General features: G+C 42.6%; 1 protein-coding gene across 1 annotated transcript; it reads right to left on the bottom strand.

The window, feature by feature from the left end:
* Positions 1-1584: 1584 nt before the first annotated feature.
* Positions 1585-25742, bottom strand: LOC309969420 (uncharacterized protein C2orf92; the record flags this gene model as incomplete). Its single annotated transcript, XM_082851234.1, has 4 exons — positions 1585-1689; positions 3989-4041; positions 12508-12585; positions 25598-25742. Coding segments are annotated over 4 exons (381 nt in total), but the record flags the coding sequence as incomplete, so codon positions are not given.
* Positions 25743-27442: the final 1700 nt, after the last annotated feature.

Genomic DNA, 27442 nt, shown 5'->3' with positions numbered 1-27442 from the left:
TGATGTTTCTGAGGGGTGAGGACTCTATGTACTTCCCATCAGGAAGGCTTGTCGTGTGTGAAATTCATTTTGCCTCGGGGCACCACAGAGTCTCTGGGAAAATCCTTTCCCACCACGTTCTCATAACTAACACAGGCTCTCCACAGCTTTGATTCGTCTCTGTGGGACGGAGCCAGTCTTCACCACTTCACCCCGCCCCGCTGCACCACACAGCTTGCAGGATCTTAGTTCCCTGACCAGGGATCGAACCGGGCCCTCCGCAGTGAGAGCGCAGAGTCCTAACCACTGGACGGCCAGGGAATTCCCCTTCACCACTTCTTTTGATACCTCTGAGAGACACGGAAGGGAAATGGTGAATCCAATGGATAAGCCCCAGTCAGAACTGTGAAGCCGATCAAACTTATTTCCGAGAGGGCTTTAAATCTTCTCTAACTTCTGCCATATTCAGGATTCCCCTTTCGCTTCAGGGGACCCACTGCTCTCTCTCTGCTCTCCCAGAAAGCTGGGTGGGAGGCAATGGTGGCTGGCCGGAATGGGTTACCGGTCCCGGGAGCCTGGCATTTTCAAGCACACTTAGGGAAAGCAATGCAACTCTTGTGGGGAAATTTAAATACTGCAGAGTTTGGCAGGGATGGGATGGGGGGTGGACACTTCACCCCTCATCACACACCACGGCCTCCTTTCTCTGTGGACAGGCCGAGGACCCAACACAGTGCTGGGCAGGATGTGAGGGGCCTTGGAGAGCTGCTTTTCCCCGTGATCAGGAATGTGGGTCCCAAGGGATACAGACCAAGGCACATAATTTCGAGGCGCAATTACTGCAAATGCATAATCTCGTAAACACTTTGCTTTCTAGTGCCTGCTCCTGGTTAGAGCCACTGTGCTGGAGCCCTCTCATCGGGGGATAGTTGAAGTACTTATCAAGTGGTACACATACACTGACTATTGAAAATGGCCACTGATGGAGCAGAGCCCTGGAGGCCCTCTCACCGCACCCCTCCGCCCCTCCGCACCAGCCATTAACCCTTCACTTGCTGGGTCACGGGGAAGACTGGGAAGTGTGGGGAGGTCCTGGGAAGGGGCTGTTTACCAACCAACAGAGGCGTCTTTAAATATTCTAACCATCAGCGCGGTGTAGCAGTGTGAACGAGCCGAACGTAGCCTCCTCTCCTCTCCTCCTCAGCCTCGTCCGTCCCCACACACTTTGGAGCTATACTTTGCCTTTCTTTTCTACATCCATATTCCTGTTTTCCAATCTTCCAGCCAGAGGCTGTACCATCTCCTCTTTCAGTGGCCCTCAGTATGGGAAGAGGTGCGGCCTCACCTCTGGTGGCCTTCAGAGGCAAGGATGGCCCAAACCAGGAAATGCCAAACCCAGCTGTGCATCAGAACCACAAGGCAGTGTCTGAAAACCAATGGCCTGGGTGATCTGCACGTCTAGGAGGCATGTCAGCTGATGCTGACGCAAAACCAGGCTCAGAGGTCCCCACTGTCCTCCTAAATCCAGGGTCAGAAGAAATTTGGGGGCAACGTTGGTACAAAAATCTGTGAGTTCTTGGAAGGAAGGCGGGCGCTAAGAGCTACTCACAATGGCTGTTTCTTCCTGATGTACGTGACCAACGCCAGCAGCAGCGACACTGTGGCCGTGAGGATTCCTGCCACCGAGACAGCGGCGACGCTGATGTCCCTCTGCAGAAAGTGCAGAAGCTGTGCGCATGGCATACTCCTGCTTGGAACATCTAAATGAGAAGATGCACGGCCAAGTAAACAGAGAGCGACGACCCTGTACGCCTTTGGAGGGACACCTGGTTGGTTCTGCTTGGAGCCAGAATGAAAATCTTAGCATCTTAGCTGCTGGTTCCACAAGTCCTCTTGGGGAATAAACTGGCTGTGTTTAGGAAAAGACATTCCTAACCTTTGATGGTGGAGGTGAGATGCTGAGGGTATGAGCTGGCAAACAGCAAAGCAACGAGTTTGGAGGTGAGGAGAGGAATAGAGGAGAGTGAAGATGGAGGGAGGAGACGGGGCCACTACAGGAGGTGAAAAGTCCCACTACAATGGCTTTTAAGAAAAATGGAATCACCCAACACAGCCATAAATAAATCTAAAAAAAAGAAAAATGGAGTCAACAGCCATAAAAAAGAGTGAAATAACGCCATTTGCAGCAACACAGATGGACCTAGAGATGGTCATACTGAGTGAAGTAGGACAAATATCATATGATATCGATTATATGTAGAATCTAAAACAACGATGCAAATGAACTTATTTACAAAACAGAAACAGACTCACATAGAAAACACATTTATGGTTACCAAAGGGGAAGGGGAGGAAGGGAAAAATCAGGAGTTTGGAATTAGCAGATACAAACTACCATATATAAAACAGATAAACAACAAGGTCCTACTGTATAGCACAGGGAACTATATTCAATATCCTGTAATAAACCATAATGAAAAAGAATCTGAAAAAGAATATATATGTATATGTGTGTGTGTGTGTGTGTGTGTGTGTGTGTGTTGCGTGTGTGTATATATGTATAGGTATATTCTGAATCACTTTACTGTATACCAGAAACTAATACAATATTGTAAATCAACTATACTTCAATTAAAAAAAAATGGAGTCAACTATTCAGTCTGAAGCTTTCACAGGGCAGTGATACAACCTCTTCTCTGCTGTCCCTCATCCCTCCTCCCCCACCCCCAGCTCCAGGTAATTCTGCCATATACATTATCTGCCTCGGGTGTGTAGGTATGGGGGAATTTCAAGACATAAGGCAAAGATGATGCCAAGATGATCCCAAGCTTTTTCAACCCTTTAGGGACTTGTAGAAACCTTGAGGGTAGATTTGGAATGCCACTGCATGTGGGCTTGGGAATACTGTCCAAGGCAATCTTAGCTAGATCTCAAGGGAAGGAGTCATCAGCTGCCACTGGGGACTCAGAGCTTCTGTTACCCCATTTGTAATGTGACCCAAAAGAGATAAAGGAATCAGGGAAATGGGGCACAGAGGTACAATGATAGGAATCAGATGTGGAGAGCCGCTGAGGGGAGCCTAGTGATGCAGGCGGGACATACTGGCCAAGGGCCTTCTTGGGTTATGGGGAGAAAACTGAGGCACGTCCAACTTCCCACCTTCGTCGATGCTATGTCAAGAGGCAGCAGCATCAGGCAACTTTAAGGGCTCTGTTGGAATAATTCAGCATTCAATTTCTTAGAGTTAGGAAGTGACAACCAGGTATAATTCTGTTAGTGGGTAGCTACATGGAGGGAGCGTCCTGGACTTGGTACCAGCACGTTGCCATGATGGCAAGTTTCTACTCACTCTGAATGGGCCCAGCCTCAAGTAATCCAAGGATGAAGATCAAGGACTAGGTTAACCTTCGGCATTTAATCCCTCCTGTTTGGTAGAAAGCATCGGCGCTCAGTAATGTCAAGGACTGTGATTATGATGCCCATGTTATGGATGACCCTGGCTTGTAGAAACAACATCAAAGCAGCATCTTTGGACTTCCCTGGTAGCGCAGTGGTTGAGAGTCCGCCTGCCAATGCAGGGGACACGGGTTCGTGCCCCGGTCCAGGAAGATCCCACATGCCGCGGAGCAGCTAGGCCCGTGAGCCATGGCTGCTGAGCCTGCGCGTCTGGAGCCTGTGCTCCGCAACGGGAGAGGCCACAACAGTGAGAGGCCAGCGTACCGCAAAAAAAAAAAAAAAAAAAAAAGCAGCATCTTTTTGAAAGGGTGGGTGGCAAATTCCTAGAGTTAGTTTAATGCATAATTTTAACTGTAGATCATGTGCTTTCATGGGTAAATTAAAGGTGTGCTGACATCTAGTCCATTAAAACACCATGAAAGGCAAACAGTTGCATTCTGAAGTCATTCATATGTAGGCACCTTATTTAGCTCACACTCTATAGATTATTACCTGGACTGATTGCTTCTGGAAGTGTTCCTTTATTTATGGTTGTTAACTGCTCATCACTTACATCCCTGTTGAATAGAGAGGATTCTTTATCCCTCTTCTCCTCTGCAATGTGACCTACAAAAGACAAAAGACAAAATGGATTCATCTAAAAACACCCAGCAGCTGTGATTAGTTCTGTTTTCATGATGAAAGTAACTGCCTCTAGAGTCAAAGTGAGGAGTTAGGATTTTGGACAAAGGTCCAAACGGACATCACTGTTTTGTTTTCGTTTACTTTTTAACCTAACAAATTCCTGGGTAGACTGAGGCGTGGTTCTCACCCTGGAGTGTGCTTCAGAATCACCAGGAGGCCTTGTTAAAACACAGATCGCTGGGCCCCACCCCAGAGTTTCTGATTGAGGAAGTCTAGGGTGTGGGGGCTGAGAATGCGCATTTCTCACTTTCCCTGAGTGATGCTGCGGCTGCTGGTCAGGGAGCACCCTTACGGGGCTCAGCCAGAACCTTTCAAATAGCTGCTGAGCCTCTCCGACCCCAGTCTCAACTAGTATAAAATAGAAATAATAAGACCTACCTCACTGATAACACAATGTTCGTGAAAACAATTCAGAAACCACAAAACACTATAAAAAAAAAAGTTTCTTGAGGTATGTGGCCAAGATGGCAGAGTGGGAAGACCCTGAGCTCATCTCCTCCCAGGGGCACACCAAAGTCACGACTGTTTCCAGAAGAACTGTCTATGAGAATGACCTGGAGACTAGTAGAAAAGACTTCCCACAACTAAAGCTATAAAGAAGGAACCACAGTGAGACAGGGTATAGTCAGTACCCACCTCCCAGGCAAGGTGACTCACAAACAGGAGGATAATCACAACGGTAGAGGTTCTCCCCAAGGAGCAAGGGGTCCAAACCCCACATCGGGATCCCCAGCCCCGGGCTCCTGCACTGGGAGGACGAGCCACCAGAATGCCTGGCTTTGAAGGCCAGCGGGGTTTGCCTACGGAAGAGCTAAAGAGCTGTAGGAAACAGACTCTCTCCTTAAAGGACACATGCAAAATCTCACACACTCTGAGCCCCAGCACAGAGGCACTAATTTGAAAGGACACTGGTCATACCCACTTGCTGATCTCGGAGAGGCTCCCAGAGAGGAAGGAGGCAACTGGGAACATAGGTGCTGGCAGCAGCCATTTTGGGGACCTTGTTCTACCACAGTGACTCTGGGGCTGGCAAACACCATTCTGGAGTCCTCCCTCGAGTCTGTTAGCGCCGGGGGCCTGCCTGCCCACCAACGGGCTGGCAGCAGTCCCAGGACCCCCCCAGGCTGTGCAGCCAGCCACACCAGGCCCCAGCCCCCCAACACCAGCAAGCACAAGGCAGGGCCTGGCAGCCAACCGAGTCAGGGGCCAACTTCACCTACCAGCACATCCACAGTAGCCCGCCCTGCCACAACAAAAGAGCCCACCTGAGCACACAGCTCAGGTGACCAGAGAGGAGTGTGCCGCTGGGCCCCATGGGAAGTCTCATACACAAGGCCACGCCCCTAAGATGGGGAGACACAGCTGACCTACTTAATACTTAGAAATAAACGCAGAGAATTAGGTGGAATGCGGAAAACATTAGTATGTTTCAAATGAAGGAGTAAGACAAAACCCCCAAAGAAGAACTAACTGAAGTATAGATAAGCAATCTACCTCATAAAGAGTTAAGGTAATGATCATAAAGATGCTCAACAGGGCTTCCCTGGTGGCGCAGTGGTTGGGAGTCCGCCTGCCGATGCAGGGGACGCGGGTTCGTGCCCCGGTTTGGGAGGATCCCACATGCCGCGGAGCGGCTGGGCCCGTGAGCCATGGCCGCTGAGCCTGCGCGTCCGGAGCCTGTGCTCCGCAACAGGAGAGGCCACAACAGTGAGAGGCCCACGTACCACAAAAAAAAAAAAAAAAGATGCTCAACAAACTCAGGAGAAAATTGGAGGAATACAATGAGAAGTTTAAGAAAGAGTTTAAAAATATAAAGAAGAACCAAACAGAGCTGAAGAATGCAAAAACTGCAATAAAAAATACACTAGAAGGAATCAACAGTAAATTCCTGACACACAGGAATGGATCCACAAACTGGAAGACAGAGGAGTGGAAATCACCCAAGCTGAACATAAAAAAGGAAAAAGAATTTTTTTAAATGAGGATAGTTTAAGAGACCTCTGGGACAACATCAAGCGTACTAACATTCACATTGCAGAGGTCCCAGAAAGAGAAGAGTGAAATAAAGGGTCAGAGAACTTATCTGAAGAAATAATAGTTGAAACTTCACTAACCTGGGAAAGGAAACAGACATCCAGATACAGAAAGCACAGAGTCCCAAACAAGATGAACCCAGAAAGGTCTCCACTGAGACATAATTAAAATGGCAAAAATTAAAGATAAAGACTATACTCCAGGGACTTCCCTGGTGGTCCAGTGGTTAAGAATCTGCCTCCCAATGCAGGGGATGTGGGTTCAATCCCTGGTCAGGGAACTAAGATCCCTCATGCCACGGGGCAACTAAGCCCGTGCGCCGTAACTACTGAGCACATGGGCCACAACTAGAGAGCCTGTGCACCGCAACTACTGAGCTCATGCGCTCTGGAGCCTGCACACTGCAACTAAAGAGAAGACCACCTGGCACAGTGAGGAGCCCACATGCCGCAATGGAAGATCCCGCATGCTGCAACTAAGACCCGATGCAGCCAAAAATAAAATTTAAATAATTAAATAAATATTTTTTAAAAAGACTATACTCCAATAAAAATTTAAAGAAAAAGAAAAAGAAAAAATAATAAAGATCAAGAGAAGATCCTAAAAGCAGCAAGGGAAAAGCAACTTGCTATGTACAAGGAAACTCCCATAAGGCTATCAGCTGACATTTCAGCAGAAACTTTGCAGACCAGAAGGGAGTGGGCATGATATGTTCAAAGTGGTGAAAGGAAAAAACCTACAACCATGAATACTCTGCTCCACAAAGCTATCATTCAGATTTGAGGGAAAGATAAAGAGTTTTACAGACATGGAAAAGCTAAAAGAGTTACCACTGAACAAGCTTTACAAGAAAATTTAAAAGGACATCTCTAAGTGGAAAAAAAAAGACCACAACTGGAAATATGAAAATCACAGAAGGAAAAAGCTCATTGGTAAAAGCAAATATACAGTAAGGTAGTGAACCAAAAGACAAAAGTAGTAAAATCATCTACCTCCACAATAAGTAGTTGAGGGATACACAAAACAAAAAGATATAAAATATGATGTTAACAACATTAAATATGGTGGGGGTGCAGGAATGGAAATGCAGGATTATCAGAATGCATTCGAACTTAAGAGACCATCAACTTAAAATAATCATATACAGGGAATTCCCTGGCAGTCCAGTGGTTAGGACTCAGTGTTTCCACTGCAGGGGGCACAGGTTTGATCCCTGGTCGGGGAACTAAGATCCCACAAGCCACATAGCATGGCCAAAAAAAATCATATATATATTATATTATATATGTTACAATAAATTTAAGAAGATTGAAATCATATCAAACATCTTTTCTGACCATAATGATAGGAAAAATCAACTACAAGAAAAAAACTGCCAAAAACATAAACATAAAAATTGCCAAAAATACACCCAACATGCACATAAACAACAAATAAGTCACTGAAGAAATTAAAGAGGAAATCAAAAAATACCCAGAGACAAATGAAAATGGAAACACAATGATCCAAAATCAATGGGATGCAGCAAAAGCAGTTCTAAGAGGGAAGTTTACAGCAACATTAGCCTACCTCAGGAAACAAGAAAAATCTCAAACAATCTAACCTTACACCTAAGGAATTAGAAAAAACAAAAAATACCTAAAGTTAATAGAATAAAAGAAATAATAAAGATCAGAACAGAAATAAATGAAATAGAGACTTAAAAAGCAATAAAAAAAGATTAATGAAATTAAGAGCTCATTCTTTGAAAACATAAACAAAATCGATAAACCGATAGCCAGACTCATCAAGAGAAAAAGAGAGGGCCCAAATAAATAAAATCAGAAATGAATTAGAAGTTACACTTGACACCACAGAAACACAAAGGATTATAAGAGATTACTATAAATAATTATATGCCAATAAAATGGACAACCTAGAAGAAATGGATAAATTCCTAGAAACATATAATCCCCCAAGACTGAATCAGGAAGAAGAAGAAAATCTGAACAGAACAGTTACCAGTAATAAAATTGAATCAGTAATTTTTAAAAAAAAAACAAAAGAAACCCCTCCCAACAAGCAAAAGTTCAGGACCAGATGGCTTCACAGGTGAATTTGACCAAATATTTCAAGAAGAGCTAAGCCTATGCTCCTCAAATTTTTCCAGAAAATTGCAGAAGAAGGAATGCTTCTGAACCCATCTATGATGCCAGCATCACCCTGATATGAAAACCAGATAGAGACACCACAAAAAAGGAAATTTATAGGCCAATATCAGTGATGAACATAGATGCGAAAATCCTCAACAAAATTAGCAAACTGAATACAACAATATATTAAATGGATCATACACCATGATCAAGTGGGATTTGTTCCAGAGATACAACAATGGTTCAATATCTGCATAAATCAATCAATGTGATACAGCACATTAACAAATTGAAGAATAAATACCATATGATCATTTCAATAGATGCAGAAATACCTTTTGACAAAATTCAACATCTCAACAAAGTGAGTGTAGAGGGAACATACCTCAACATAATAAAGGCCATATATGACAAGCCCACAGTTAACATCATACTCAATGGTGAAAAGCTGAAAGAATTTCCTCAAAGATCAGGAACAAGACAAGGATGCCTACTCTGTCCATTTTTATTCAACACAGTATTGGAAGTCCTAGCCAGAGAAATCAGACAAGAAAAAGAAATAAGAGGAATTCAAATTGGAAAGGAAGAAGTAAAACTGTCACTGTTTGCAGATGACATGATACTATATATAGAAAATCCTACACACACACCCCAAAAACTATTAAAACTAATAAATGAATTCAATAAAGTTGCAGAATACAAAATTAATATAGAGAAATCTGTTGCATTTTCTACAGTAACAAAGAACTATCAGAAAGTGAATTACAAAAACAATCCCATTTACAAATGCTTTAAAAAGAATAAAATACCTAGAAACAAATCTTACCAAGGAGGTAAAAGACTATACTTGGACAACTACAAGACTTTGATGAAACAAATTGAAGACAACATAAACAAATGGAAAGATATACCATGCAGTCTACAGATTCACTGCAATCCCTATCAAAATACCAATGGCATTTTTCACAGAACTAGAACAAATAATTCTAAAATTTGTATGGAAAAAACCGAAATATTGCCATTTGCAGCAAATGGATGGACCTAGAGATTATCATAATCAATGAAATAAGCCAGACAGAGAAAGACAAATATTATATATCACTTAGATGTGGAATCAAAAAAACAATACAAATGAGCTTATTTACAAAACAGAAACAGACTCACAGACATAGAAAACAAACTTATGGTTACCAAAGGGGAAAAAGGTGGAGGAGGGATAAATTAGGAGCATGGGATTAATAGATACATACCACTATATGTAAAATAGATAAACAACAAGGATTTACTGTATAGTACAGGGAACTATATTCAATACACTGTAATAACCTGTAATGTAAAAGAACCAGGAAAAAAAAGTGTATATATATATATATATATATAACTGAATCACTTTGCCGTACACCTGGAACTAATACAATATTGTAAATCAACTATACTTCAATCAATCAATCAATCAATCGATGAAATGAGGAAAAAATAAAATAAAATTTGGGCTTCCCTGGTGGCGCAGTGGTTGAGAGTCCACCTGCCGATGCAGGGGACACGGGTTCGTGCCCCGGTCCGGGAAGATCGCACATGCCGCGGAGCGGCTGGGCCCGTGAGCCATGGCCGCTGAGCCTGCACGTCCTGAGGCTGTGCTCCGCAACGGGAGAGGCCACAACAGTGAGAGGCCCACATACTGCAAAAAAATAAAATAAAATAAAATAAAATAAAATAAAAATTGTATGAAAACACAAAAGACCCTGAACAGCCAAAACAATCTTGAGAAAGAAGAACAAAGCTGGAGTATCATGCTCCCTCATTTCAAACTATACTACAAAGCTACAGTACTGACATAAAAACAGACACAAAGACAAATGGAACAGAACAGAGAACCCCTAAATAAACCCACGCATTTATAGTCAATCTATGACAAAGGAGGCAAAAATATACAATGGAGAAAACACAGCCTCTTTTTTTTTTAAATAAATTCATTTATTTTATTTATTTTTGGCTGCTTTGGGTCTTCATTGCTGTGCACAGGCTTTCTCTAGTTGTGGTGAGCGGGGGCTACTCTTCATTGCGGTGCAGGGGCTTCTCCTTGCGATGCTTCTCTTGTTGCGGAGCATGGGCTCTAGGAGCATGGGCTTCAGTAGTTGTGGCATGCAGGCTCAGTAGTTGTGGCTTGCGGGCTCTAGAGTGCAGGCTCACCAAACTAAAAAGCTTTTGCAGGGCTTCCCTGGTGGCGCAGTGGTTGAGAGTCCGCCTGCCGATGCAGGGGACACGGGTTCGTGCCCCGGTCCAGAAAGATCCCACATGCCGTGGAGCAGCTGGGCCCATGAGCCATGGCCGCTGAGCCTGTGCGTCCGGAGCCTGTGCTCCGCAGCAGGAGAGGCCACAGCAGTGGGAGGCCCGCATACCACAAAAAAAAAAAAAAAAAAAGCTTTTGCACAGCAAAGGAAACTGTCCACAAAATGAAAAAGCCACTTACTGAATGGGAGAAGACATTTGCAAATAACATATCTGAAAAGGGGTTAATATCCAAAATATACAGAGAACATATACACCTCAATATCAAACAAACAACCTGATTTTAAAATAAGCAGAAGACCTGGATAAACATTTTTTCCAAAGAGGACAGGCAGATGGCCAACAGACACAAGAAAGGGTCCTCAACAGCACTGAACATCAGGGAAATGAAAATCAAAGCCATGATATCACCTCACATCTGTCAGAATGGCTATTACCAAAAAGACAAGTGATAACAACTGTTGGCAGGGATATGGAGAAAAGGGAACCCTTGAACACTGTTGGTGGAAATGTAAATTGGTGCAGCCACTATGGAAACAGTATGGAGGTTCCTCAAAAAATTTAAAATGGAACTATCATATGATACAGCAATTCCACTTCTGGATATTTCTCCAAAGAAAACAGCAACACTAATTTGAAAAGATATATGCACCCCTATGTTCACTGCAGCATTATTTACAATAGCCAAGATATGGAAGCAACAGAAATGTCCATCAATAGAGGAATGGGACTTCCCTGGTGGTCCAGTGATTAAGACTCTGCGCTTCCAATGCAGGAGGTGCAGGTTTGGTCCCTGGTCGGAGAACTAAGATCCCACATGCTGTGGGGTGCAGCCAAAATAAAAAATAAGAACAAAATAGAGGAATGGATAAAGAAGATGTCATGTATATATTTTATACACACACACACACACACACACACACACACACAAAGGAGTCTTACTCAGCCATAAAAAAGAGTGAAATCTTGCCATTTGTGATTACATGGATGGACCTAGAGAGTATTAGGCTAAGTGAAATAAGTCAGACAGAGAAAGACAAATACTGTATGATTTCACTTACATGTGGAATCTAAAAAATGAAGCAAATGAAGACACATAACAAAACAGAAACAGACTCATAAATACAGAGAACAAATTGGTGGTTGCCTGAGGGGAGGAGGCATGGGAGGATGAATGAAATAGATGAGGGAGATTAAGAGGAACAAACTTCCAGTTATGAAATAAATATGTCACAGGTATGTAATGTACTGCATAGGGAATATAGTCAATTATATTGTAATAACTTTGGCGACAGATAGTAACTAAACTTACTATGGTGATCATTTTGTAATGTATAAAAATATTGAACCACTAGGTTGTACACCTGAAACTAATACAATATTTTAAGTCAATTATACTTCAATTTTAAAAAGAACGTTTCTTGAATTTCAAGGGCAATACAGAAGATTAAATACACTGAAATATTCATTTATTGGTAGAGGGACCACAGAATGGCTTAGTAGAAACAGACAGGGTTGAAAAACTGCAGCTAATTCTGCAGCTTTGGGGTGAATCTGTCTAGGAAGTATGTGATAACAGCCTCACATTTCTGGAAAAAGAAATAAATTTATTTTTTATTCAACTTGTCTTAGAAAAAGAGAGAAAACTCTCAGCTTAAAATGACTCATAACTACTTGACTTTGGAAGAGCCAGCTTGTCAAATCAGGGTCAAGGAATTAACAACCACAGACAGAAAACCCTGGATAACATAGAGTTAATCTACTAAGGGGTTGTGTTTGCCTTGCTCTTTCATAGAGTTTTTTTTAAAAAAGATAGACTTGCCACTTGAACGCAAATGTTTACATTCCTTGTCTCTGTAGCACAAAAACGAAACCTAGAATCAGGAGTCACTACATATACTTATCATCAATATGGTCATAAGTTCTCATTTACCTAAAGATCTTTGGAGCGTTTGGAAGATGTTTTTCACGTGTGGTGGGTTGTGATTTTGGTCATTTGTTGGCTTATTTTCTGTGGGAAAAAAATAAGCACAATTATTTGCCAAATACCGTCAGTTTCCAAGCTTTATTTCAACTTTAGAAAGCCACTAACTACGAGAAAGTAGCAGTCCATAACAAGAGCATTTCCATGATGTGGACTCAATCCAAGCTGTCAGTCAGTAACACCCTGGGCCTGGTAACGTCGTCTTCAATGAGCCCAGAACCAAGAAATTTTGGCTTTGTGCTCAAGGAGAAGTCGAAGTTTCACATCTCCATGATTTCTTTGGGTGTTGTTTGTTTTGCTCTCAGGAGACTCTAGCATTGAAATGCACCTTTGATTATATGTTAACAGCACTTTATTGCTACACTGTTAACGGAGGACTAGATTCCCTTCAGTGGAGCTATGATCATTATGACCTTGAACTCTCTGCAGGCCTGGGCACACTTTTTCCAAGACACTTCACTTCTAAAGAGGATAATTTCCTCACCCCTCTTCCTAGCCGGCCCTCTGCCTTTCTTACCATTAATTCTGGTTTTTTGAAAGGTCACTACTGCTGAGGAAGAGGTACAGACAGGGTGGTCTGGGATTTCCTGGTCCCCACAGAGTAGCCTCAGAGCAGCTCCTGGTCTCTGAAGAGGGGCCTGGTCGGCCTCCTTTTCTTGTGGGGTGTCACCTTCACCACTGTGTGCAGGGCCTCCTCAGGCCTCTTCTTTGTTCACCTACTCAAAACACCTTATCAAGCAGACCTGCCTCTCTTTTAATCTCCCAAAGCTCCATGCAAGTATAACCTAAAGCACTTTTAACATACTTTCAATTTTAGCATGTTTATGTCCAATGATTATCAATGAGACTGACTGTCTTACTAGCTGTGAGCTCTTGGAAGACAAGAATGCCCCATTTAGCTCTCCAGTACCTGGCACAGTGCCTACCACAGGGAAGGAGAGCGACAGCTGGTCTTGAGTAAGAGAAGGAATCTTCAAGAATCTTGACTGCAACCTCATGAAAGACTCTGAGCCAGAACCACCGGCTAGGCCTGTCTGGTCGGCCAAGATTGCAGTAGTTTGAATGAAGGCTGAAAGGCACTGGAGGGTCTGCTTCCTAGATGGCTCACAAGCTGTTGGCAGAAGGCCTCACCTCCTCATTGGCTGTAGGCAGGAGGGCTCAGTTCCCCATTACAGGGGCCTCCCCTTAGGACTGCTGGAGTGTCCTCACATGGCAGCTGACTTTCCTCTGAGTGAACAATTAACCGAAGAGACGGCCAGCCGGAAACCATAAGGTCTTTTACGACCTAATCTATGAAGTGGCACATCATCACTTCTGCCATATTCTGTTCATTAGAAGCAAATCACCAAGTCCAGCCCACAGTCAAGGGGACAGGGACGAAGCTCCATCTTTCAGAGGGAGGGGTATCAAAGAATTCGTGGAGATATTTTAAAACCACAGCAGGAATAAAATTCCAAGGAAGACAGTTGAACAAAAAGGAAACATTCACTTGTGTCCATGTGAACATGAGGATTTTAATCAGCTACCTCTGCTTTGGTGCAAGAATTGTGGATGGAGAGAAGTGATACCCTTACAGAGGCATCTACGATCTGCAGGAAGCCTGGACCTGGGTATGCAACCTGTACCATTAAGCAGAGACCCCCTGAAGGACTTCCAAGATATTAAGTTTAGCCACATGAAATTGGAGATCTCTGACCATTTTTGACCTACAAAAACAGTAAGATCAAATGAGTCTACCTAACAGTATAGTCCCAAGGGAGGATTTCTAGTCTACATATTTCTTCTAATTTGGAAGCTCCTAGAAACCCAACATCATGGATTATCAAGATAAGTGTGATGATCAATTTGTAATGTGATCCTTTGTTAACAAAGAAAATATGGAATTGGCTTCAAGCCAAATTTAGATCGATCACTGCATACCTTGGGGATCTGGGAAGACAGAGGAAAATAAATCCATTTTGTGCTTAGGAAGTGGTCAAGCATCGAGTAAAGCTCCGAGAAGGGAGAAAAAGCAATAAGGCCGATGACCGAAGGACACTTTTCGAGAAGGTGATGTCATTTTTGGGAACATGAAAAAGTCCTAGAGAAATCTATCAACATGGCCAGTTGGGACATGCCACAAAGTCTGCGAGGGAATGGTATACTTTTTCCAGGGGACCAAGCTCAGTGGGGTACCAGGGACTCCAAGCCCCCTCCAGTGTCATAACCAGGGTGGGGAGGGGGACAGGAATGCTCACTGTCAGGATCTGTATTTGACAGTTCTTTCATATAGCAACTACTTGAAAGGAAAATGCTACCCTCCCTGTTCTCCACTGGCAACGTTTCGAGCACATCAGCAGCACAGGTGGAACCCACTCAGCAGAAGACAGAAGGAGGTCTTGCCCTGGGTACACTGGGCATCTGATCTAGTGAGAAAATCTAAGGACCAGTCATAAGAACTGCAAATTATTGTTCAATGTGGTGTCTGTGAAACTCTTTCTGCCTAAAAGTTCTTCCAGGTGTCCTTAAAAGGGATACAAATTATGCAAGTGTAACTGGTGTGTCTTACAGGCATTCAAACAGCGGCACTGTCTCCTACTAGCTGCTTGACCTCCGGCAACTTACTTAACTTCAGTATCTACATGTGGAAAATGGGGGCATAGTAATAATGATGCTACACACATAGGACTGCTGTGGGCATTAAATAGTGTAGTTGAAAACTCCTTTGGTACTCAGTGCTCACTGTACATTAATTTTATCATTATAACAGTGATTATTATTTTTTCAGAATGAACCATTCACTCATTCATGCACACATTTATTCCTTTAGCAAATCTTATTAAGCTCCTACCTTATATCAGACCCTTAACTCCTCAGCCCTGGGGAAAGACAGTCTAGTGAATGCAACAGTTATTGTTATGATTTGTCTTATGGTCATTTCAGCATATGTACTAGAAGGATGATTACCAGTAAATTTAAAGGGGGAAATAGACAGTCCTAAATACAATAAGGCATTAAGTAGAATATAATGTATGCAGAGAAAAGGTGGAGGTTATAAATTAATTCTGATGTTAAAAGAACAAACATTTTGTCCTGGTTCCTATGAAGGAAAATAGCAGTTCCTTATTTGAAAGCAATTAACAGAAGGAATTGCTTTACAAATCAAAAGACCAAGCCAGAGAGTAAGCTGTGTGTCCCCCAAGTAGATCATTTAATTACATTTAAACAATGAACAATTGTGTTTATTATTCAGGGTGTCCTAGTACTATAACGTGCACTCCTGGACAGGCCACACCTAACATTTGCAGGGACTAGCGCAAGAGTACAGATGGAGACACACCCATCATATGTATCAATATTTAAAAGTTCTAAATTGTGACTTGGTCTGCATTCCCACACAAGGACTTGCAGCCCACTGCTTCCTTGGTGGCTAAAGGAACCCCACATCCCAGGATACACTGAAGCGGGACAGAAGCTGGAACCAGGCCCAGGGCTCCTGAATAGTGACTGGACACACCAAATCTCCCTATGATCAAGTGGGATTTATTCTAGGAATGCAAGGTTTGTTCAATATTAGGAAATCCATTAATATCATATACAATACTAGTAGACTTAAGGGAAAAATTAAATCATATGAATAGTTACAAAGATCCTGACAAAATTCAACACCCATACCTGTTTTTAAAAACACACAAGCAGGGTTTCCCTGGTGGCACAGTGGTTAAGAATCCACCTGCCAACGCAGGGAACACGGGTTTGAGCCCTGGTCCAGGAAGATCCCACATGCCACATAGCAGCTAAGCCCGTGCACCACAACTGAGCCTGCGCTCTAGAGCCCACGAGCCACAACTACTGAGCCCATGTGCCACAACTACTGAAGCCCGCGCACCTAGAGCCTGTGCTTCACAACAAGAGAAGCTACCGCAATGAGAAGCCTGTGCACCACAACAAAGAGTAGCCCCCGCTCGCCACAACTAGAGAAAGCCCACGTGCAGCAACGAACACCCAACGCAGCCAAAAATAAATAAATTAAATAATTTTTTTTAAAAAAAATGCAAGCAAAGAGAAATTGACAGATACATTCTCAATGTGAATATATGTACACATATGTATATATGTATGTATGTATGCATTTATGTGTGTGTATATGTATGTACCTTAGTCATCTTAGTTCTATAACCAGCGTCTAAATCAGGAAACACTAAAGGCATTTCCTCTAAGAGCAGGAACAAGGCAGGATGCCCACTGCGTCTCCACTAGTACTCAAGATTGTCCTAGAGGTATTAGCATAGACGATCAGACCTGATAAAGAAATCAGCAGCACAATAATTGGTCAAGTAAAACTATTTCCATTTTCAGATGATATAATGGCATAACCTAGAATTGCATGAGGTGGTCGAATATAAAATTAATATACAGGGCTTCCCTGGTGGCGCAGTGGTTGAGAATCTGCCTGCCAATGCAGGGGACACGGGTTCGAACCCTGGTCTGGGAAGATCCCACATGCCGCGGAGCAGCTGGGCCCGTGAGCCACAATTACTGAGCCTGCGCGTCTGGAGCCTGTGCTCTGCAACAAGAGAGGCTGCGACAGTGAGAGTCCCGCGCACCACGATGAAGAGTGGCCCCCGCTCGCCACAACTAGAGAAAGCCCTCGCACAGAAACGAAGACCCAACACAGCCAAAAATAATAAATAAATAAATAAAAATTTAAAAATAAATAAATAAAATTAATATACAGAAGTCAATTGCCTTTCTACACCAAAACACTAATTAGGGGGCTTCCCTGGTGGCACAGTGGTTGAGAGTCCGCCTGCCGATGCAGGGGACGCGGGTTTGTGCCCCGATCTGGGAAGATCCCACATGCCGCGGAGCGGCTGGGCCCGTTGAGCCATGGCCGCTGAGCCTGCGCGTCCGGAGCCTGTGCTCCGCAACGGGAGAGGCCACAACAGTGAGAGGCCCACATACAGCAAAAAAAAAAAAAAAAAAACACTAATTAGGTAGAGGATGTAATGGTAGGGAAACCCCCCTTTACAATGACACAGAAGATTAAATTACTTAGGAATAAACTTAAGATATGTGCAAAATCTACATGAGGAAAACTTTAACACACACTGAAAGAGCTCAAAGTAAACTTAAAGAAATTGGAAAGACCTCCCCTTTTCTAGGATAGGTTTGACTTACTACCCATTTCCCCAAAGTGAAATTGCATTATAAATTGAAAGCAGTGCCAATAAAAACACCAACAGGCTTCTAATCAAGTTAGACAAGTTAATACTAAAGTTCATGGGGAAAACAAACATGCAAAAATAACCAGGAAAACACTGAAAAAACAAAAACTGCCCAAAGGGGACTAGTCCCGCAAGACATGAAAGCATACTGTCTCAGCCTCTGTAATGAAAACAGTGTAGTACTGTCGTGTTCAGAGACCCAATAGACCAGTGTTTAGACTAGAAAGCCCAGGAAAAGACCCAGTACTTATGGGAATTCAGTATACGATAAAGGGGGCTTCTCGGGTCACTGGAGCAAAGATGGACTTTTTAATAAATGCTGTTGGGACAAATGGGTAGCCATTTCACAGAAAAATGCGATGATGTGGACTGTGTTGATGAAGCCATTCTAGCCCATGTGTGGTCCTCAGCACAAAAGCATCCTCTCACTTCTCCCAGCAGAGACCCAGGCACCAAAGAGATGCCCAACTATATTTAATTTATGATTATCATGCAATTTACAGAAGGAAATGTGTACTGTAAATTCAGGGATACTAGAAGTATTCATTTTAAAGAGACTTCTGTGGTAAATTGATCTCCGAAAACCATCTCAGCCAATGGTTCCAAACACCAGGGGTTGGTATCTGGCCAAGTCACTCAGAGAATATGCAAAGATGTGCAGAACCTGGACTCCGCTTCTAGAGATTCTTGGTGGGTTCCAAGAATACGGATTTTTAATAAGCTCTTTCCATTCCACATCCTCTTCCCCACGGCTGATGCACAGTTGGGCTTGGGAACCACTGACCTAGTTCCTATTCCTGTACCCAGGAAAGACCACATATTCACCAACTCAGACAGTGACATATTTGGCCTTTTTGTTTTGTTTTGTTTTTTGGCCACACTGCATGGCTTTCAGGATCTTAGTTCCCCGACCAGGGATCAAACTCATGCCCCCTGCAGTGGAAGCACTGAGTCCTAACCACTGGACGGCCAGGGAATTCCCTATTTTTCTTTTTAAATTTTTACATCTGTCTAGGGAAGAAATGATGCATGGGATTCTAGTTCCTCATCCTGAGGAACTAGTTCCTCTTCAGAGCCCATTTGCTTCCATCATAATCGGATCTGAGATGAGCCTTTGCTTTGATGGAGAGAGCGCCTCTGGGGTACCACTTCCAGAAAGTGCTCAGCCCCTCACTAGCCCCGTCCCCCAGGGATTGGGGAGAGACTTCACTGTTCAGTTTGGGAGAGGGATTCAGGTGCCTGTTACTGGCTCCTTTCTCCTTGCCTCTGTCTCTCTGTCTCTATCCCTCTGCACAGAACAAACGTTTTGATCTGCTCCTCTATGCTGTGAATTTTACAAAAGCAAACTCTCTCACGGAGGGGGTTTGGAGGAGGCAAGGGTATCCTAAACCTTACCAGTGACTGGAGCACTCTTCCTAGTTCCAGGTGAAGCACCCACATTAGCCAGCCAAGTATTCCTGGAGAGAACTGTCTGAGCTCCATCTGCTGGACCCTCAGCTTAGTCTCACATTTGGTTCTGAACTCAGGCAAGAGGAAGAAGAGGTATCACTTATTGACCCCTAACTCCAATTTTATCTATTTGCATTTACTATTATTGGAAATTCTGTCCATGCTGCCAAGGAAAAATTCTGATTCAGAATTCCCATCAACATTGGCTCCTGTGATGATAAAACACATGAAAACAAATTGAAAAATTTTTATCAGTACACCCTTACAAGCCCCTTGGGCCCATATTTTCAGTGTTTTTTAAATTCTTTTTCTTTATGGTTTATCACAGGGTATTGAATATAGTTCCCTGTGCTATACAGTAGGACCTTGCTGTTTATCCATCCTATATATACTAGTTTGCATCTGCTAATCCCAAACTCCTAATCCAGTGTTGAAATGCTAACATAGAATTCAACTTGTACTTGGAAATGTGTGTTTGAAAGTTTACATGTTATTGTAGAGTGAAGCACCAGCTGATTGCTGATTGCAGAGGCTGGAGCCCAGGCAGATGCTGTGGGAAAGGAACCTCAGGAGTTGGAATTCACATCTGTATGCAATATTCCAACAAGTTCTCACTCCTCTGCTACCCAGGCACTAATGTGCACTGCTGACAATTTCTGATTCCCATTTCTATCCTTATGACCTGTGATCGAATACCTGCCTTAATTCTCAAAGTGTTACTTAAAACATAATAATGATATGAAGCTGCTTTAAAGGGAAGAGTGTGTTCATCACTTTTGTTATTTCTACAGCTGGGCCTAGGGCAAGTGATTTTTTTTGTCCTTGGTCTTGTCCGTGGAATGAGGTACTAAAGACTGCACCAGCTCTCACCCAGGGCTGAGATTGGCCTCAAACCAGGTCACGCACGTGGAAGTATAAAGCGTGTTTGGCGGAAAGTTATTACACCGCTCGGGGCTCCCGGTGTAAGAAACGGTATAAACACCATTTGCAATTCCAGTCCCTGTCCTCTGAATAGCCTCCAGAGAGTAAGAACCTGTCGGACACATGAAGTTGAGGGATTTCCCCCAAATAGGAGGATAGTTACACTTTCATCTTGGAGGTTATAGAGAGGATATCAGACAATTCTTTCCTTCATATCTCTATTTGTCTTTGCTGCACAAGTAGCTGTTTTAAAGAACGGTAAAATGGTAACTTAGTACCTATAATACAGTACATAGGCCTATAGAAAAGTGTGCTCTTAAAGAGTTTTAAAGACATATACTTGCTTTCTTTTGTGTCTCTCTTTGTAATTGATTTGCCTGCTGTTCTTCTTGTTTCTTCTAGAATTTCATCTCAAGTGAAGTAAATAAAGGCATATTAATACCAGCAGTGGAGACCTGATATTTTTCCCTGTAAAGCAGTCTATAAATACAGTGAATAAATAATACAAACTCAACGAATATGTGAAATTACACTCTAAAATTCCTTCTCTGGGGAAGGGAAATTTCAATAACATAAATCATTTCTGAAAAATTTTGATTCCACTAGATGTCCGGGGCAGTAAACATTGCCCACTAAAGATATGTAGCTAGAAACTTTGTCCCAAATCTCCTGGTATGTAGTGTCATAATTTTCCTTCTTATTCGTGCTGTCATTCTGACCCATCTCTGAGACTTTCCCCAGGATGGCCCATAAATATGGGTGAAGGCCGGAGGGTAAAAATAAAGCAAAACAGAGTTTTAGTCAGAAAGCTCTTTGTTTATAAACTGCTCCTAATTTTTCATGATTACATTTTTTGAACTATATTAATTTCTCCTTCCCTTTTAAAGTTTTCAGTCTTCTACTATTCCCTGGGGACAGCAGTTTTGTTTGTCCTTCTCGGTTTACTTTGAAAAGCAACAGAAAATAATCATCACGAATTCCATTCATTTTGTGTATATTCTGAGTCCTTTTTCAAAGGTTGTTGGTATACTGGTGGGTGGTCTACTCACCCGATGGAAAAAACGCTGACAATAAGGACACAAAAAGTTTAACCGTTACTTCACTCGCTCAAGACGGTGAGTCCTCACATCCCCTTCCTTGACGAATGCATTGACCTACAAGTTCCTGAGCTGTTGCTCAGAGAGAACTTGGCAAGTTTATCAGTGGCCCGCCAATGCCAAGGCCAACACTGGCCTGGCACTGGGTGGGTCAGTAGGCCTAGGGGGGTGATGGGATCCTTCTAAACCCTGCACCAGCCACCCAACTTCAGATGCAGCCACTCCCCTTCCACACATGTGGGGCTGGATTCAGAGACACAGAGCACCTGCCAAGAAGAGAAAAGTGTTCTCATTCCTAGATGGGAATTCCTGAAAGCGTGGATAGTGGGACTGCAAGAGCTATGTGCATCCATTCATTCATTCAGTTACGGTCACTGACCACCAATCAGTCAGCCAGACAGTACCGATCTCTTTTTTTTTTTGCGGTACGCGGGCCTCTCACTGCTGTGGCCTCTCCCATTGCGGAGCACAGGCTCTGGACGCGCAGGCTCAGCGGCCATGGCTCACGGGCCCAGCCGCTCCGTAGCATGTGGGATCCTCCTAGACCGGGGCACGAACCCGTGTCCCCTGCATCGGCAGGCGGACTCTCAACCACTGCGCCACCAGGGAAGCCCTTGAAGCCTCTTTAACAGCACACGTGGAAGAAGGGCAAACCCAGAATTCCTGAAATGCTTTTTCTGCATCAGTTGACATGATGTGGTTTTGTATTTCATTCTGTTAATGTAGTCTATTACATTGATTGATTTTCCTATGTTGAACGATGCTTGCATTCCAGGAATAAATCCCACTTGGTCTGGTGTATAATCCCTTTAATACGATGTTGGGTTCGGTTTTCTAGCATTTTGTTGGGGAATTTTGCATTTATATGTACAACTGATATCGCTCTGTAGTTTTCTTAAAACGTCTTTGTCTGGCTTTGGTATCAGGGTATACTGGCCTCTTAGAACTAGTTAGGAAGTGCTTCCTCCTCTTCAATTTTTTGGAAGAGTTAGAGAAGCATTAGTGTTAGCTCATTTATATGTCTGGTAGCATTCACCAGTGAAGCAACTTGAATCTGGGCTCTTCCTTGTTAGGAGGTTTTGATGACTGATTCAGTCTCTTTGTTTATTACAAGTCTATTCCAATTTTCTATTTCTTCTGAATCAGTTTTGGTAGTTTGTGTGTTTCTGGGAATGTGCTCATTTCTTCTAAGTTATCCAGTTTTTTGGCGTATGATTGTTCATAGTATTCTCTTATAATCCCTTTTATTTCTGTGAGTATAGTCATGTCCCCACAATTCTTAACTAACAGTTGAGGCTTCTCTCTTTTTTTCTCATTCAATCTAGCTAAAGATTTGTTAGTTTTGTTATCTTTTTAAGGAACCAATCCTTGGTTTCATTGATTTTCTCTATTGTTTTTCTACTCTCTGTTTCATGTATTTCCATTCTATTCTTTATCATCTTCTTCATCCTGCTAGCTTTGAATTTAGTTTGCTATTGTTTTTCTTATTTCTCAAAGTATACAGATAGGTTATTTGTTTGAGATCTTTCTTATTTTTAATGTATGCATTTATAGTTATAAATTTCCCTCTTAGCCTTGTTTTTGCTGCATAAGTTTTGGTATGTCGTATTTGATTTTCATTCATCTCAAGGTAATTTCTAATTTCTTATTGGTTAGTTAAGAGTCTGTTGCTTTATTTCCACATATTTGTGTATTTTCTAGTTTTCCCTCTGTTGTAAACTTCTAGTTTCATTCCATTGGGATCAGGAAAGATACTTTATATGATTTATATCTTCTTCAATTTATTCAGAGTTGTTTTGTGGCCAACATATGGAGAACGTTCTATGTGCACTCGATAAGAATGTATTTTCTGCTGTTGTTGGGTGGCGTGTTCTGTACATGCTTGTTAGGTCTAATTGGTTTATACTGTTGGTCAAGTCTTCTATTGCCTTATTATCTTTCTAGTCCTATGTGTTATTGAGGATGGGTTACTGTCTCCAACTATTATTGTAGAACTATTTCTTCATTCAATCCTGTCCATTATTGGTTCATATATTTGGGGGTTCTGTTGCTGTGTGATATATGTTTATAGTTGTTATGTCTTCTTTCTGTGTTGAACCCTTATCAATATATAACGTCCTTGTCTTTTGTAAACTTTTTTATTTGAAATCTATTTTGCTGGAAAATAACATAGCTACTCTTTATTTTTTTCCTTATGGCTTTGAGTTACTGTCTAGTATTGTTTCATTTCAGTCTGAAGTATTCCCCTTAGTATTTCTAACAGGGCAGATCTCTAAGCTTATATTTATCTGGAAATGTCTTAATTTCTCCTCCATGATCAAAGAATAGTTTTGTCAGATGTAGAATCTTGGTTGACAGTACTTTTCTTTCAGGACTTTAAATATGTCATATCACTGCTTCTGGCTTCCATGATTTTTGTGTTGAAATCAGCCATTAATCGTATTGAGGATCCCTTGTACATAATGTCGCTTCTCTCTTTCATGCTGACAAGATTGTCTTTTGATTTCAACAGTCTGACTATAATGTGCTCTAGTGTCGGTCTCTTCCATATACCTTGCCTGGAGTTTGTAGAGCTTCTTGGATGTGTATAATCACCAGATTTGGGAAGTTTTGGAGCATTATTTCCTCAAATCTGTTCTCTGTCGTTTGCTCGCTTCTCCTGGGACTTCTAAAACGTATATGTTGGTACTCTTGATGGTGTCTCACAGTCCCTCATGCTCTGTTTATTCATTTCATTGTTTTCTTTCTGCTCCTCAGACTGGATAATTTCAAGTGTCCCAGGTCAAAGTCAGGGATCCTTAATTCTGCCTGCTCAAATCCGCTGTCCCATCCCTCCAGTGAGTTTTTCATTTCACTTACGGTACTTTTCAACTTCCGAATTTCTCTTTGGCTCATTTTTCTAACTTCTATTTCTTTACTGATATTCCTACTTTGTCCAAACATTGTTTTCCTTATTTCCTTCTTTGTCCATCATTTCCTTTACTGATTAAATATATTAAAGACAGTTGATTTAATATCTTTGATGCATAATTCCAGTTCCTAGGCTTCCTCAGGGATGGGTTCTTACTATTTCTTTTTTTTTTTTTTTTCCTGTGAATGGGCCATACTGTCCTGTTTCTTTGTATGTTTCATAATTTTTTTTGTTGAGAGCTCCACATTCTATTTGGGTAACTTTGGAAATCTCATTCTCCCACTCCTCAGGGATGGACAGTGTCGGCTTGTTGAGGGCTGGAACCATGCATTTGTGACTTCTCCAAACTATTCTGGCAAAGTGTGTATTCCTTACTGTGTATGGGTGCTGAATTTCCAGTTTGTTACGTCTGCAGTCACTCGGTGGCCTGACAAAGGTTTCCGTAAGTGTCTATATTTCAAAAGGAGAAAAAAAAAAGACACAAAAAATACTGTCTTTTTAATCTCTTTGACAGAATTTCTCAGAAGCTCTTTAGGTCATGATAGTGAAACTATCATGTGAAATGGCCAGCCTCAGTGCCAGCCCTCAGTGGTCAAAGGCAGTGATCAACACACACCCAGATTCTGGCACCAGGAAGCCACACTGAGAACGTGGTCTGCAAAACGCTTGGCTACCTGCCATGGGGCTGGGGGATGGAGAACGGTAGGATCTACATGGAACACTGAAATTCACTAAAATTTACCAACCTCTTCATCAAGCTCTTTACTGGACTATGCAAATGTTCATCTCTTGTTCCAAAATAGTTGCTTAAGATAGATCTTGCCAGCTCAGTTCTAGCTTCGGTGAAGAGATGTATTCCTGGAGCTTCGTACCCAACCATCTTCTATCTAGGCCTTGGTTTTTCTCAAGTTTACCTGGGAGGCTTGGAATAGATCAATGAGTCCCAGCCTAGAATCACCTGGAGAGCTTTAAAAACTACTGATGCAAAGGTAGATTTCCCATGTCAGGAAATCTGATCACGTGTCTCTTTTTAACAATCTCCCAGGGGATTCTCATGCTCAGTTAGGGCTGAGGACCTGGGAGAAGGTCTATCTCAGCCTCAGGGCCTCACCATCTCTACCACATGCAGAATTCGACTGGGGACCTCAACTAGGCAGATGTGATGCAGCTGGTCTGAGCTGGGATCTGACACTGCTTTTCCAATAGATCCTAGATGGTGGCCCTGCTGCTGCTACATGGACCCCTGCTTGAGGAGCAGAATCCTTTCCAACTGTTTATCTTCTATGTTTTTCTTAATTTCTTGAGACTCTGACACTTAGAGAACCCATTCTAGCCTCAAAGCAAAGCACTTTCCTTCCCATCAGAGCAGCAGGAAAGGTTATCTGGGAGACCACCACGGACACGCACGAGACTCTTCATACAGCCTGACAGTTTCACGTGAGGAGATAACTTACCAAATAGTTTAACCAAATGTTCTTCTCGCTTATTTGAACTCAATGCAAAGTTGGCATCTCTCAAGCTCTTTTGTTGAGGATAACCTATGGGAAAGTAAACTTTAGCTGTGAGCCAATCTTTCACTGGATCTGCATGTAATTCTTTTTAAATCGATACACTTATGCATGGTATTTGAGAGGAACATCCTGCAGTTGGCCTGCTCTAGGGGAAATAGCACTGGACTTGGGTTCCAGTACACATTTTTTTTTTTTTTTTTTTTGCGGTACGCGGGCCTCTCACCGCTGCGGAGCACAGGTTCCGGACGCACAGGCCCAGCGGCCACGGCCCACGGGCCCAGCCGCTCCACGGCACGCAGGATCCTCCCAGACCGGGGCACGAACCCGCGTCCCCTGCATCAGCAGGCGGACTCTCAACCACTGCGCCACCAGGGAAGCCCCAATTGCTTTTCTTTTAAAAAGAAATCAGTTCCATATTAAAGGACTTGAATTTTTGGATAAAAACCTTCCCACAAAGAAAACTCAAAGCCCAGATGGCTTCACTTGTTAACTCTATCAATAAGGAAGAAACATCATCAATTCTACACAAACTCTTCTGAAAAACTGAAATTGAGAGAGTACTTTCCAATTCATTCTATGAGACGAGCATTATCCTGATAACAAGCCAGACAAAGATATTACAGGAAAAGAAAAGTATAGGCCAGTATCTTTCATAAACATAGATGTAAGAGTTCTTAACAAACTTTTAGCAAATTGAATCCAACAATATTTTTTTAAACGATAATATATCATAACAAAATGACATTTATTCCAGGAATGTAAAACTGGTTGAACATTCAAAAATAAATCAGTGTAATTCATCATGTTAATACAAAAATCATATGCTCATCACAACAGATGATCAGAAAAAGCATTTGACAAAATCAAACATCCATTCAGGATAAAACTCCCATTAACTAGAGAACAAAGGGAATTTTCTCAATTTGATATAGAGTAGTTATACTCTTTATCAGGGGATTCCCTGCTGGCACAGTGGTTAAGAATCTGCCTGCCAATGCAAGGGACACAGGTTCGAGCCCTGGCCCAGGAAGATCCCACATGCCGTGGAGCAACTAAGCCCGTGCGCCACAACTACTGAGCCTGAGCTCTAGAGCCCGCAAGCCACAACCACTGAGCCCACGTGCCACAACTACTGAAGCCCACGCGCCTAGAGCCCGTGCTCCACAACAAGAGAAGCCACGAAAATGAGAAGCCCACGCACCGCAACAAAGAGTAACCCCTGCTCACCTCAACTAGAGAAAGCCCACGCACAGCAATGAAGACCCAACACAGCCAAAAATAAATAAATAACTAAATTTATTTTTTTTTAAGTAATATATATTGGGAAATCCCTGGTGGTCCAATGGTTAGGACTCTGCACTTCCACTGCAGGGGGCGCGGGTTCCATCCCTGGTTGAGGAACAAAGATCCCACAAGTTGCCCAGCACAGCCAAAAAAAACAAAGGAATATATCATAAAGACAGACATACAGACCAATGGACTAGAATAGACAGCCCAGAAATAAGCCCCCACATACATGGTCAAGTGATTTTTGTCAAGGATGTTGAAACCTTTCAGCAGGGAAAGGTAAATCCTTTCAACAAATGGTGCTGGGAAAACTGGACATCCACGTGCAAAAGAATGAAATTGGACTCTTACCTAACCTCATATACAAAAATTAACTCAAATGGGTCAAAGACTTAAATATAAGAGCTAAAACTACAAAACTCTTAGAATAAAACATAGGGCAAAGCTTCAGGACATTGAATTTGGCGATGCTATCTCAGATACGACACCAAAGGCACAGGC

Source organism: Leucopleurus acutus (genome assembly GCF_964270905.1).
Source record: "Leucopleurus acutus genome assembly, chromosome: 12".
NCBI lineage: Eukaryota > Metazoa > Chordata > Mammalia > Artiodactyla > Delphinidae > Leucopleurus > Leucopleurus acutus.
Note: the sequence above shows the minus strand (reverse complement) of the source record. Positions and strands in the feature narration are given on the sequence as shown.